Raw genomic sequence first — 13,627 nt, forward strand, 5'->3', positions numbered from 1 at the left:
GCAAATTTCTTATTTAGTTTAACAGTCATGTTCCTGGAATACTGCACATATAAGTTTCATGGAAATTCTTTTAAGCTTATGCGTTTGTCTTGTTCAGTAAAATTACTTTCAAGATACCCTTTTTACTATGTAAACTGGAATTGTTTCATGATTTTGAAATGCAACCAGTATAAATGAAAACATTTCAGGGGTGGGAGAAAACCCACCACTAATCTCAGCTAGACAAAGTTCTTAAAATCAAAGAGCCTATTCACACAAAATTATATGTAATGACTGTAGTAACCAGTTTATTACACAGATTAATCATTCTTGAACGTACAAGCTCCAGAGGAGCAATTGGGTCTTTAAATATACACAAGTATTTCCATCAAATGAATTTTCACCCTTACATCCAGATAGACCTAAGCAGTTAAAAACATAAGAAAAATAAGAGCTATTAGCTATGTATTAAATGAGAAACCACATACAAACCAAAGAATATGGAAGAGAGAAAGAGGGGCTGAAGGATGAAGGTTGAAGGGTGGGGAGGTGTAAAAGAGCTGGGAACAAAGCCCATCACACTTTACTTACTAATAGCTCCAATCCATTTAAATGTTGACCAGTTAAACTTAGACCTTAAAATACAGGATGTGGGTAGAGTTTAATCTGATTGGTTATAACTTTCACCTAAGACGTAAGTCCTTCGGAATAAAATGAAAACAGAAACAGCTTCACGTTCTTCACCTTGCTTTTCATAACTGTTTTGAGTTTAATAGGATTTCACTTAAAAAACAATCTCCTACAGGTCAGTGGAGCTTTTCTTCCCCATCCAAGCACACACCATACCCACCACCCCTCACTCTGCTGTCATCCAAATTTAAGTCAATAAGGAAAGCTTTTAGTTTCACACCTAGGTTATGCCTGGAGAACTGGCTTGTCACACACACACTTCTCTGCTAGGAGGCAATGTTGGTACAGAAGTACAGTATTTCTAGTTTGTTGTTCCAAGTATGTACAACACGTAGCACTGCTGTATCAGGTAAACATGTGCACAGGGGAAGATGAGGCGTGGGCTCATAGAAAGCAGTCAAATGGAAATCAAAAGGACTTTCTCTTTCAGAGTTCCCCTATCTTTATTTGTAGAGGTTATCCAATAATTTCTTTAATTACATCGCATACTTCTGAGTCCATTCCCGAGCTATTCTGTTGTACCTGTACACACAAAGAGAAGCTTGGCTTAACATACGTGAGGAGTCAGAAAGCAACAGAGTTCATTTGTTATCCCATCTAGTAACTTGAGGGGAATAACTTATAGTACATTCAAGCTAAGCCATCTTCCTACTCCAAATTTCTAATAAGCATTTATTCAATGACAGTGGAAAATATCCTATAAATGCTATTAATACCGGATTCCAATTAAATTTTAGCACTTGCTGGCTGGCAAACCTCAGTCTATACTTGATCGACATATTTCTAGGAGATGATCTTCAACCCTTGTTTTACTTATTTGGAGTTCTTGAAACAATATAATTCTACATTATATGGTTACTGAAATCATATAATGATTAAATTGACATAATACTTTCTCCTGCATCAATAAAATAACCAGTTCTGGCAAAATTTATTTTAATAATTTCGTTGCTAAAATGAATGGACTATTTCCTCCAGAACATTCTAGTAGTAAACTAGCAGGACAAAAGGATCGTTAATTTTTTTATTAAAAAAGTTCTGCTGACAATTACCACAACAATGACTTGGGGAAAATGCCCATAATTCCAAATATTGGACAAAATGGTTCTCTTATCAAAAAATGTATTTGTAAGTAAATTCAAAAATAGAAAAAAACCATGATCTAACTTTATTCTCAATGCAGCCAGGAATACATGGTTATAGATACCATTCAGACCTAAATACAGAAAAAACTAAACTAAGAACCAACTGCTGTTAGAATTCCCCGTTCTTAGTGCAGCTCCATTTTAGAAAATCCTATCTATATGCCTCTCTAACCAATAATTCAAATAACTGTTTAATCTTTTATATTTTAACTTTAGAAAATTATCCACTATATCCCATCTATTTCCTTTCCAATCTTATTGAATAATACACAAAACAGACTACAACACTTTTAGTTACTGTACCTTTTTAAATATCCTGACCACTCTTCAATAATTCACAATTCTAAAATATGTAAATTCTATAACAAGTTTTGTTTTAAAGGAAATTTGGGGCTTTCATGTCTTATAGCATTTATTCACTTTATTTTTTACATTATTCCAAATGGTAGAAAATCAATTCTCTTTCCCACTAATTTATAAATACGTACCTAAGACAAATGGGCTCTTGATGCAAAATCTTTACATGTCAAAAGCCAAGCAGAAGACATAAAGCTGTTGGGAAATATACTGTAGAAGTTTTTCTAGACAGGAGGAGTCATACGAAACAATCAGAGATAAAATCATCTACTTATAATGATACTTGATGTAAATACTCCTCTTTCCTGTCCCCAGGTGAGTATATTAAGACTTCATTTTAAGTTATCTGACCCATACTCAGCCCTTAGACACAAACATCTCCACCCCTACCACAGATACTCTTCTGTCTGGAGACCATACTTACTTTTCTCTATCTGTTTTGTAGATCCGAGCAATCTCAGGCACTAAAGGATCATCTGGATTGGGATCACACAACAGAGAACAGATGGACAAAAGTACTAGAATGAAAAAAACATAAATTAGTAGAGGATCAAAAGCAAAAAGGCTGAAAAAAACATGAGATGCCAACACAAGAGAGAATTCTAAGACCCTATTTATATTGTATTGCCCAGCAGCTTTGTAAGCTCTACCTAAGTTTACAGTAGCAGTAATTAACAAAGATTCTAACAAGATTTCTCTATGCTTTGAACACCGAAGGAAGCTGGCCCAGGCTGGTGAAGTGTCTTGACCCACGTCCCTGGTTAGTGAATAATTAGAGTGGAATTAGAATCCATGTCTTTCAAATTCTAGACCAGTAACACTGTTCTCAGCTTATAAAGTTCAATTTGTAGAAGCCCATGTTCAGGGACAAATGGCTTTCAATATTCCAAAGACAACCACACTACTGAATGCTCTTAGTAAGAAATGACAACTATGAAATCCAACAATCACTGCTTTCTTGATGCCAGGTACTATATTCAGATGCAATGGATTTGTTTCATTTTTAGTTGAAACAATTTAGTCTAAGAACATAAAGGCCACTACTTGCCCCCAAATGGGGCTGGCCACACTTATGATAGAGGATACAACATATCTCAAACTAAAGTCTCAAATTATTTTCTGTAACGATTTAGAATCTTATCTAAGCCATTTCCTTAGTGACAACCTGGAATGCAGCAGACAAACCTCAATAGTACAATTTCCTCTGTTCAAATTTAACTTACATATTTCTTACTGAAGGCAAAGAGGAGGCCAAGGTCACTAATTACATTAAATCCAGTGGCCTCTGATATACTGAAATAAATTCTAATCCTTCTATTCTGATGCTACCAGAACTCAGCTATCTTATTTCTCTCTAATGTTCTGTAGCAAGAGACAATGACTCAGAGCCCACTTTACTCACAAAACATCAAATTCAACAGGAAAAGGAATATTCCTTTTCCTATCAAATGTATTCTACAGAGATCAAGGGCTTCTGCAAGATGAAGAAAGTTTACATGCCCTTCATCATTCAGTTATTAACAAAAAAGCTATTTCCTTGCCTTAAGAGTATATGGAAAATAAAAAACATCAGGAAAGATGTTTTCTGACTCTTCATTTCTGTTGCCCACAATTCTGGCAGATGGCATTCCCAAAACATCTTCTCTTCCCATTGTCAGGTGTATCACCTGATGCCCTCTTCAAGCACAGAACATTCTAACAGCAATTAGGAAAGATTTCATGTATTTCCTGGAAATGACAACAGGGAGTTACAGAGTTTTGAATGTTCATGAAATTATTGACTATAGAAGAAGAATCCTGTCTGGCCTATCAAGCTGGCAAGAATACAACTGATTCTTCACCTAAAATTAGACATACTACCAAATTAGTAATTGTTATAAATTCACTTTACTTATTCTTCCAATTATTTCAATAAGGCAACTTTAAAATGATATTTTTTTTTTAAATTGAGGTACAGTTGATTTAGAATGTTGTGTTAAGTTTCAGGTATACAGCAAAGTGATTCAGTTATACATATACATATACATATATATTCTTTTTCAGATTCTTTTGCGTTATAGGTTATTACAAGATACTGAATGTAGTTTCCTGTGTTATACAGTAGGTCCTTGTTATCTATTTTATATATAGTAGCGTGTAACTATTAATCCCAAACTCCTAATTTATCCCTCCCCGCCCCCTCCTTCCCCTTTGTCAACCATAAATTTGTTTTCTATGTCTGAGCCTGTTTTGTAAATAAGTTCATTTGAATCATTTTAAAAGGATAAGTTTTAAGTAAATAACTTTTCTCACTTTCTTTCCAGGAAAGGAAGGTAGGATGGTGGTTATCTGGACCTGGTGAAAGGATTTTTAGTACACTACTTAGTTCCTTTAATTTGCAGAAAATAGATTTTGGCTTATAATATACGATACCTTCTTTCTCTATAAAGGGAATAACTTCTATTTCTACTGCCTGTAGAGACTCTTCACTGAAGTAACTAAATTTTCACTAATTTATATATATGTTCTTCACCAGTACATACCCATTTTCATTAGTGTCATAACCCACATTAACTTCCAATTCTAAACACATAATCAAGCAGCTTTATGATGCACTTAATCTGCTTCCTTTAAGTTTTCTGTATATTTAGGTCCCTTGTATATAACACTCAAAGTGGAGGGCATTTGAAATCAAGATTATTGCCCTCAAAAATAGACTACATTAAAGGGATAATTATATCACACATAGGATTCAGGCCTTTCACAGAAATGCTTGCCCATACATTCAGTTTACAAAAGAGTCTTTAAAACACTAAACCTAGGTATGCTGATATGACCAAATTCAACAAAATGGCACTGCAGTTATTTTAAAAGATAGTTATCCAGACAGACCATATCAAATCAAATAAACAACAGACCTTATGATTTAGAATAACTGAAAAAATCAACACCAGGCACAGAAGGGGAAGAAAAAACAAAAAAGCTATGGTAACAATTTCAGCTATCTAGACTCCCTCCGCCCAAAACACACACACACACACACACACACACACACACACACACACAGTCCCACCTCTCTTGACCCCATTTATATCTAGATTTATATCTCTACAGCTACTTGGTAAAAGAAGAGCAACCAGGCCAGGAAATCATAAGAATAATAGGCATACGAACGCTTTTACAAGCAGCCCTTGCATTGCAAGGAGGCCTACAAAAAGAAAAGGGGCCACTTATGTGGAAAACTATTTCAATCACAATTTTTAAAAATGTGGTCCTCTGATTTTTTTGTTTGTATTTTTGCCTATGACCCCAGAAATCTTAATTTAATGCCCAAGAGTTTTTGTTTCTTTCAAAAAATTAACTTGTAAGAGTATACAAGTCTTACCATAATTATAACATGACAAACATCCAATACTTTTTACAACAGTGCCTTTATGTCAGTTATTTGGGTGCTTACAAGGAACCAGTTAACTATGCATTTTTGTGTTTTTAATCTTCATAATAACAGTGAAGTAGTTTTTATCACCCTATTCTACAGGTGAAAACACTGTGGAATACAGAAACTAATCTGTCTCAAGTCTCATCCATTAAGAGGTGGAGCTGAGATCCTAATACAGGCAGTTGCATCCATAATATATATTCTTTACCATGAAACTATGTTGCCTCCTGTCTAAATGTATGCATTAAAGAAATCATAAAATTTAAGTACATAGAAAAGAAAAATACTTTCATGTGCCCAAGTTCATCCCCAAATACCCAAATTATTTCTTTCTAGCTACTTAAAATACTTTCAATACAAAGCAAGTTACAGTGTATAACATTTTATCTCTTTTCTGCTTTTTTCAAAGGTATTTTCTTATTTTCCACAATATTTGTAAGGATCAACACTCTTCTGAATGCATGTGCAAGAACCAATATTTTTTTCCCTCTACTGTTGAGCCTATATGTAATTTCTAATTTTCAGAAATAATGTCACAAATGCACTTTCACAGAAAGCTTTTTTTTAAACTGTTGGGCTTGTTTCCTTAGTACAAGTGAATGAATCTAGAGTTACTGGGTCAAAGGGTATTATTAGTGATTAAATCTCTTATCTCTTAATACATACTAGCAGACTGGACTGCACAAATTTATACTTCTATCTGTAGCATATATATGCACCCATTTCAATATACTTCACCAACATTTAGTTTTCTTTTTAAAAGACTTTTATTAATTAAAAAGGTGAAGAATGGGAACTTTTTAAAATTTTTATTGCCTTGATTATTGTGTCCTTTCTGTCCATTCATCTATTGGGATCTAGGTTTTTCCTCTTATTGATTTATGTGTTCTTCATATCTGTTAAACATATTAGCCCATTATCATACTTGCAGCCTATCTGTATTTGACAACATTTAATCCACTTGTGATTTAATTTGGGTATGATATTGAGGGGTTGAACAATTTCAAATCAATAAATAATATTCAGTTCAAGGATATAAAAAAACCCCCAACCTGCTCATATAATTAGGTCTTATTTAAAAGAACTACTGGGTCTTTCATCACAAAGTCAGTAACTTTCTCTACACAATTTCAAGCACACACAAACGATGATATACCAAAGAATGAGATACTCAAAAATTTATATTAAATTGATTATCATAGAGGATGATTCTGTTCCTGATAGAAACCTAAAGAGAAGAGGTGGTAAAACCTTAAAGAATGGGAATATGAATTCACCTACACTTTGTTCTTCAAGAAGCTAATGTCTATGCTTATAGTACAAGCATTCCTCTACAAGGGCTGTTTTCTTCCTATTCTGGAACAATATCTATCCTTTCCACTCAGATGGATCTCAAGGTTGGAAGAGACATTACTTGTCTTCTACTTTAACTATGCTCTAAAGAAATACTCATACTGGGGCTTCCTAGGTGGCGCAGTGGTTGAAAATCCGCCTGCCAATGCAGGGGACATGGGTTCGATCCCTGCTCCAGGAAGATCCCACATGCGACGGAGCAACTAAGCCCGTGTGCCACAACTATTGAGCCCGTGAGCCACAACCATTGAGCCCATGTGCTGCAACTACTGAAGCCCACATGCCTAGAGCCCGTGCTCAGCAACAAGAGAAGCCACGGCAATGAGGAGCCCGTGCACCACAACGAAGAGTAGCCCCCACTCACCGCAACTAAAAAGAAAGCCCGCGCACAGCAAAAAAGACCCAACACAGCCAATAAAATAAATAAATACGTTTATAAAAAAAAAAAAAGAAATATTCATAACAAGTGGCCATATTCCAACCTATGCTTGAATAGCAAGAACAATAAACAGAGAGCAATCACGACACCAAGGAATAACTATGCTTGAAAATCCAACTCTCTTCAGTGGGTCTAAAGTCTTTTCAAGAATAAGGGGGATTGCTACCTCCTCTTAAAAAGGAATCTGAGTAATCTTTTCAAGAATAAGTAATCTTAAAAAGACAAAAAACAGTCGGCTTTTTATACTGATATCAAATACCCATTCTATTACCTTTTGAAATAGTTAGTGCTGGAGACCACTGTGACCGTAGAATATCAAGACAAATGCTGCCATTACTGTTAATATTTGGATGATAAATTCTTGTTGTAAATGCAACCTATCGAAAAAAGGAAAACTTTTTGTAAACTGTTTCATTAGTATTGTAGAAAGTAGATAAAAAACAATCGCCATATCCCAATTACCTTAGGTGGTTTGAAGGGGTAATCTGTTGGGAAATGAATTGTCAAGAAAAATACTCCACCCTGATAGGGACTGTCATTCTGTTGATAACAAGAAAAGGTGGATTAAAATGATTGAATTACATAAAATATTTATTCTGAAATTAATCTGAATACTTACTGGCCCCATTATTGTAGCTTGCCAATGGAACACTGAAAAAGAACAACAAAAAATCACCATAAAGCAATATCCACAGTATACCTGCACCATAATAACATATCATTCCCCATGTAATCTCAGTTCATTTATTAGCAATCTGATGAGTCCTGGACAGAATGAGGAATCTAAATTAAGTTGGAGTCTGCACAGAGAAAACAAAAATGATTACTGTGGTGTAGAACACTGATAAGGTGCTCACCAAAAAAGTAGCTGGGCTAAAACATCTTGAAAATTCAAGTCAGGGAGACAAAATTCTTGACAAAATCCAAAGTTTCACTTTTAAACAGGAATTTCCTCACCTCAAAGGGTAAAAAAGAGCCACAAGATTCAACTCTTTGATGTGTTGTATCATTTCCCCAACACAAATATATATAATATACTCCTTTTATAATACTGGTATAGAGCAGAACAATAAAGTAGGTAATACTTAAATTAGGAAATGCTGGTTTTTTCCATTAAAAAAAAAATTCCAAGCATTCTCACGTGTAGGTCTTTAGATTGCTGGTACCTCAGTAAATAAAGAAAACATCAGCTGAAAGCCCCAGGCTTGATTACAAACTCTACGGATAACCCCAATAAATTATAAACTTGTTTAATAAGGAACTATTCTCTTCAAACTGCAAAAAATGGTGCTTGTTCCACTTCAAAAGTGATGCCACTAGTATAATACAAAGATCAAAAAACCAGTTTTCACTTCTAAGTAAGCTACTTAGCATTTAACATTCACACTAGGATCCGAGCAAACTAAGAGAAGCTGTCACTGGGATTAAACATGAGCAACCCAAACCAGCTAACTCTTGACACAAGGAGGAAATGTGGGGACTAAAAAACCACAGGAAAACCCACTGAGATGTCAGTCCAAATCCTTAAATTCCTTCTGACCACCTGCATGAGAACTGCCCCTATGGTTGGGTTGCTCCTCACTAGGGCCTGAATCTACAAAGAGCAGCCTGTTTATTAGGAATTAAAAATAAAGGGTAGGTATTGCTGAGGCTCTCCTTTTTAGATTACCCATCATTAGTCTGAGAAAAATTCCTCATAACTTCTGCCAACCAATTTTTTTTATGGATTAAGCAGCTAAGGAGAAAGTCACTTTGAGTCACTAAGATTTAGCCCTAGTATCTTCAACAAAGGTTCTATAAAAGACTCCTAAGATCCTGTTTAAAGAAACCAGACTCTCATACTGTTTTTAATCATAAATATACTTACAATTCGAGTAAACAAAACACAATGATAATTGGAGTAAACAATCCCAATGACAAAACTGAAATCCCTATTAAAAATGACCAAGCTACAAGTCAAGGCAACTGTTTTTTTTTTTTTTTTTTTTTATTATTATTTTATTTTATTTTTTTTGGGGGTACACCAGGTTCAAAAGGCAACTGTTTTAAAACAGGTCTTATTCTTCCATTTAACCTTTCTATATTTTTAAAATTTGTGGCTATAAATGGGAAGATATAACTATATCTGCATATCTGTTAAAGGCTGTAAGAATCAGATAAGGAATAAAAAGAGAGGTCTAAGGCACTTGGTAATAAACTACACAAATACTGAGACATACTAAAAAATTAAATTTTTTATTAGCTAAGTCCTAACTTTTTCTTCTGAGTCTTTTCAAATCAATCTTTCTCTTGCTAAAAATACTGCCAGACTTAAGAAGTTATTAGGAAAATTCTTGGCTGAAGGTAAAATACTTATTTTTGGTGATTTCTTATTCTTCCTCTACAGAAAACAAAGCCCATTTTATGCTTTATGATTAAAATCCAGTAAAAATTAGACAACGTAGAAACCCAAAAGGCTTGGAGCAGAAACTCTGACAAGCTGTCAACTAAAGCATTTACAATTGCAGAAAGGATATCCTTCCTAGAAGAGGATGTGAAAAGATCAATATTTTCAAGTAACAGTGCAATCTTTTTCATATCTGGCACTCCAGAAAGTTGAAAATATTCTAGTGTATTTAAGCAAGAATCTTATATTACTGAGAACTCTTATAAGCAACATCAACAGGCTATTTCATATGCAATTCATATCCATTTAGTTAGTAAATCATGTTTGCTTAAGTCCCCAATAGAATATAAACCATTAGTTCTAAATAAAAAACCATTAACACTCAAATGCTAACCTTTATTTATTAAACTATTTGCCTTTATCTTTATAAATAAAGGGTCAAATTGTGTCACCAGAAAAATGAGCAAAAACATACAGAGAGGGCTGCCTTTAAGAGAGGGAAAAGGAAGAATGAAACTGCTAATGCAGCAACTAAGATCAACAATATTTATGTCTCTCGTTAAAATGATCTAGAATCTACAATACCAACAAAAAACAGAGAAAGACAAAATAAAAACACATTAAGATTAATGTAATTAACAAAAGTATTTGAAGAACCTATTATTTAAATCTTAATTGAGTATTTTGCCACACTGGTTAAATGTAAGAATACCTACAGAAATCACTGACTTAGGTCTCCCTCTGGAGTACATTTAAGTTGCTTCCATGTCTTGGCTACTGTAAACACTGCTGCTATGAACACTGCCATGCATATATCTTTTCGAATTAGTTTTCTCCAGATAAATGCCCAGGAGTGGGATTGCTGGATCATATGATAACTTTATTTTTAATTTTTTAAGGAACCTCCATACTGTTCTCCATAGTGGCTGCACCAATTACATTCCCACCAACAGTGTAGGAGGGTTTCTTTTTCTCCACACTCTCTCCAGCACTCATTATTTGTAGACATTTTAATCATGGCCATTCTGACTGGTGTGAGTTGATACCTCATTATAGTTCTGATTTGCATTTCTCTAATAACTAGCAATACTGAACATCTTTTCATGCGCCTATTGGCCACCTGTACGTCTTCTTTAGAGAAATGTCTATTTAGGTCGTCTGTCCATTTTTTGATTGGGTTGTTTTTTTGATATTATGCTGTATGAACTGTCTGTATATTTTGGAAATTAATTCCTTGTTGGACGCATCATTTGCAAATATTTTCTCATATTCCACAGGTTGTCTGTTTTGTTTAGTTTCCTTTGCTGAGTAAAAGCTTTAAAGTTTATGTCCCATTTGTTTTTTATTTCCATTACTCTAGGAGACAGATTCAAAAAAATATTGCTGTGATTTATATCAAAGAGTGTTCTGCCTATGTTTTCCTCTAGGAGTTTTAGAATATCTGGTCTTACATTTAGGTCTTTGAGTTTATTTTTGTATATGGTGTGAGAAAATGTTCTAATTTCATTCTTTTACATGTAGCTGTCCAGTTTTCCTAGCACCACTTACTGAAGAGACTTTTCTCCACTGTATATTCTTGCTTCCTTCGTCATAGATTAATTGGCCATAAGTGCATAGGTTTATTTCTGGGCTTTCTATCCTGTTCTACTGATCTATATGCTTGCTTTTTGTTTTCCTGTTCTACTGATCTATATGCTTGTTTTCTGCACCATACTCTTGATTACTGTAGCTATGCAGTGGAATCTGAAGTCAGGAAGCATGATTCTTCCAGCTCCAGTCTTCTTTCTCAAGACTGTTTTGGCTATTCAAGGTCTTTTGTGTTTCCACACAAATTTAAAAATTTTTTGTTCTAGTTCTGTGAAAAATGCCATTGGTAATTTGATAGGGATTGCACTGAATCTGTAGATTGCCTTGGGTAGTACAGCCATTTTAACAATATCTGTTTATGTGGTCATTAATTTCTTTCACAAGCATCTTACAGTTTTCAGAGTATAGGTCTTTCAGCATAATGATTTTAATGCTCACCCATGTTGCTGCATATATCAGTATTTAATTCCTGTTAACCATCAAATAATATTCTATTGTATGGATATACCACATTTTTTTAAACCCCTTCATCAGTTGGTGGGCATCTGGGTTGTTTTCAATTTGGGGCTATTATAAATAAAGCTTCTATGAACAATCAAGCATGAGTTTTTGTATGGATATACATTTTAATTTCTCTTGAGAACAACCTAGGAATGAACTCACTGGGTCATATGGTAACTCTATGTTTAACTTTTTTCAGGAACTGTCAGGCTGTCTTCCAAGCTGGTTATACCATTTTGCATTCTATCAGCAATGTTTGAAGGTTCAAATTTCTCCACCTCCTCTTCAACATTTGTTATTATTTGACTTTTTGACTTTTTTTTGGCTGTGCTGTTGCTGCACGCAGGGCTTTCTCTAGTTGTGGCAAGCAGCAAGCGAGGGGTTCTCAGTGCAGTGGCTTCTCTTCTTGCAGAGCATAGGCTCTAGGTGTGCAGGCTTCAGTAGTTGTAGCACGTGGGCCCAGTAGTTGTGGCTTGCAGGCTCTAGAGTGCAGGCTCAGTAGTTGTGGTGCACAGGCTTAGTTGCTCCTTGGCATGTGAGATCTTCTCGGACCAGGGACTGAACCCATGTCCCCTGCAATGGCAGGTGGATTCTTAAGCACTGCACCACCAGGGAAGTCCTATTATTTGACTCTTTGTTTCCAGCCACCCTAGTGGGTGTAAAGTGACATCTCATTATGGTTTTAATATGCATTTCCCTGATGATTAATGATGTTGAACATCTTTCCACGTGTTTATTGGCCATTTGTATATCTTATTTGGAGAAACAGCTACTCAGATCCTCTGTTTATTTTAAAATTGGGTTCCTTAGCTTTATATTGCTGACATATAAAGGCTTTTTAAAAATACTTTGGATAAATATGTCTTATCAGGTATATATGACCTGCAATTTTTTTCTCCCATTCTGTGTGTCTTTTCACTTTCTTAATAGTATTATTTGCTGCACCTGATTTTTAAATTCTGATGAAGTCTAATTTATCTTTTTCTTTTATTGCTTGTGCTTTGGGGGAGTTTAGCTCTCCAGGGAACCACTTTTCAATCTGAGAAAGGAATGTAATAGTACTAACTATGGTAGAAGCAAAGGCAAATTACTTTAGCACACTATAGAACTTCAAAAATGAAATCTAATCCCCAGACATCAAACACTTTTAATTAAAAAATCACCCATTCTCAACTTTGAGGAATCTACCTGAAATAAAAAGACGCTTTCAACTGAATGACCACACTGATGCAGATGGACTATATAATACCACAAAATGACAAAACTTAGAATCAGAAAACCTGAGAATGAGTCCACCTCAGGAACTTCCAGAAGCCTCTCACTAGATTCTTCTCTAAAATAGTTTACAATTTCTCTCCCAATCACCTAAAAGAATTGTGAGGCTTAAATGAGATAATGTGTGTTTAAGTACTTGGCCTGTCCTGTTTGGTATCAAACACTATAGTTACTCATACTGGACAGGTCTAAACATAACTTAAAATGGGATTTTTCATCACAAGTACTTAGTCTTATAATTTATAACATCTGTTTTATCTATAAAGTAACCCTTGTACAAGGGCTTTCCTTTGATTCTTAAGGATTTAGCTAACTAAAACAACAATCTTAAGAAAAACGAGGAAAAAATTAATTTCACACACAAGCTAATATAATCTCATTTATTTTTGTCTTAATCTATATACTTCTCTTACAAAAATGCTTCCAAGTATACTCCGAGAATATTTCATTTTTTCCTTATTTGCTATATGTTGCATATTTTGTGTGTGAATTAGTTT

At 34.6% G+C, this 13,627-nt stretch overlaps 1 protein-coding gene across 2 annotated transcripts in view; it reads right to left on the minus strand.

Moving 5' to 3' along the window:
• Positions 1–260: 260 nt before the first annotated feature.
• The window catches only part of UBE2D2 (ubiquitin conjugating enzyme E2 D2), a 59,879-nt gene continuing 46,512 nt past the window's right edge, over positions 261–13,627 (minus strand). Inside the window, exons 3-8 of one of the 2 annotated variants that reach the window (XM_057733681.1) lie at positions 8,001–8,032; positions 7,844–7,921; positions 7,653–7,758; positions 2,596–2,689; positions 2,303–2,395; positions 261–1,191 (exon numbers count right to left, since the gene is read on the minus strand). In XM_057733681.1, the coding sequence (XP_057589664.1) occupies positions 2,341–2,395; positions 2,596–2,689; positions 7,653–7,758; positions 7,844–7,921; positions 8,001–8,032 (365 nt within the window). In that variant the 3' untranslated portion in view covers positions 261–1,191; positions 2,303–2,340. The remainder of the gene's footprint in view (positions 1,192–2,302; positions 2,396–2,595; positions 2,690–7,652; positions 7,759–7,843; positions 7,922–8,000; positions 8,033–13,627) is intronic. The other variant, XM_057733675.1, reaches the window with a different exon arrangement.

This window comes from Hippopotamus amphibius, chromosome 1, assembly GCF_030028045.1.
Source record: "Hippopotamus amphibius kiboko isolate mHipAmp2 chromosome 1, mHipAmp2.hap2, whole genome shotgun sequence".
NCBI classification, from domain to species: domain Eukaryota; kingdom Metazoa; phylum Chordata; class Mammalia; order Artiodactyla; family Hippopotamidae; genus Hippopotamus; species Hippopotamus amphibius.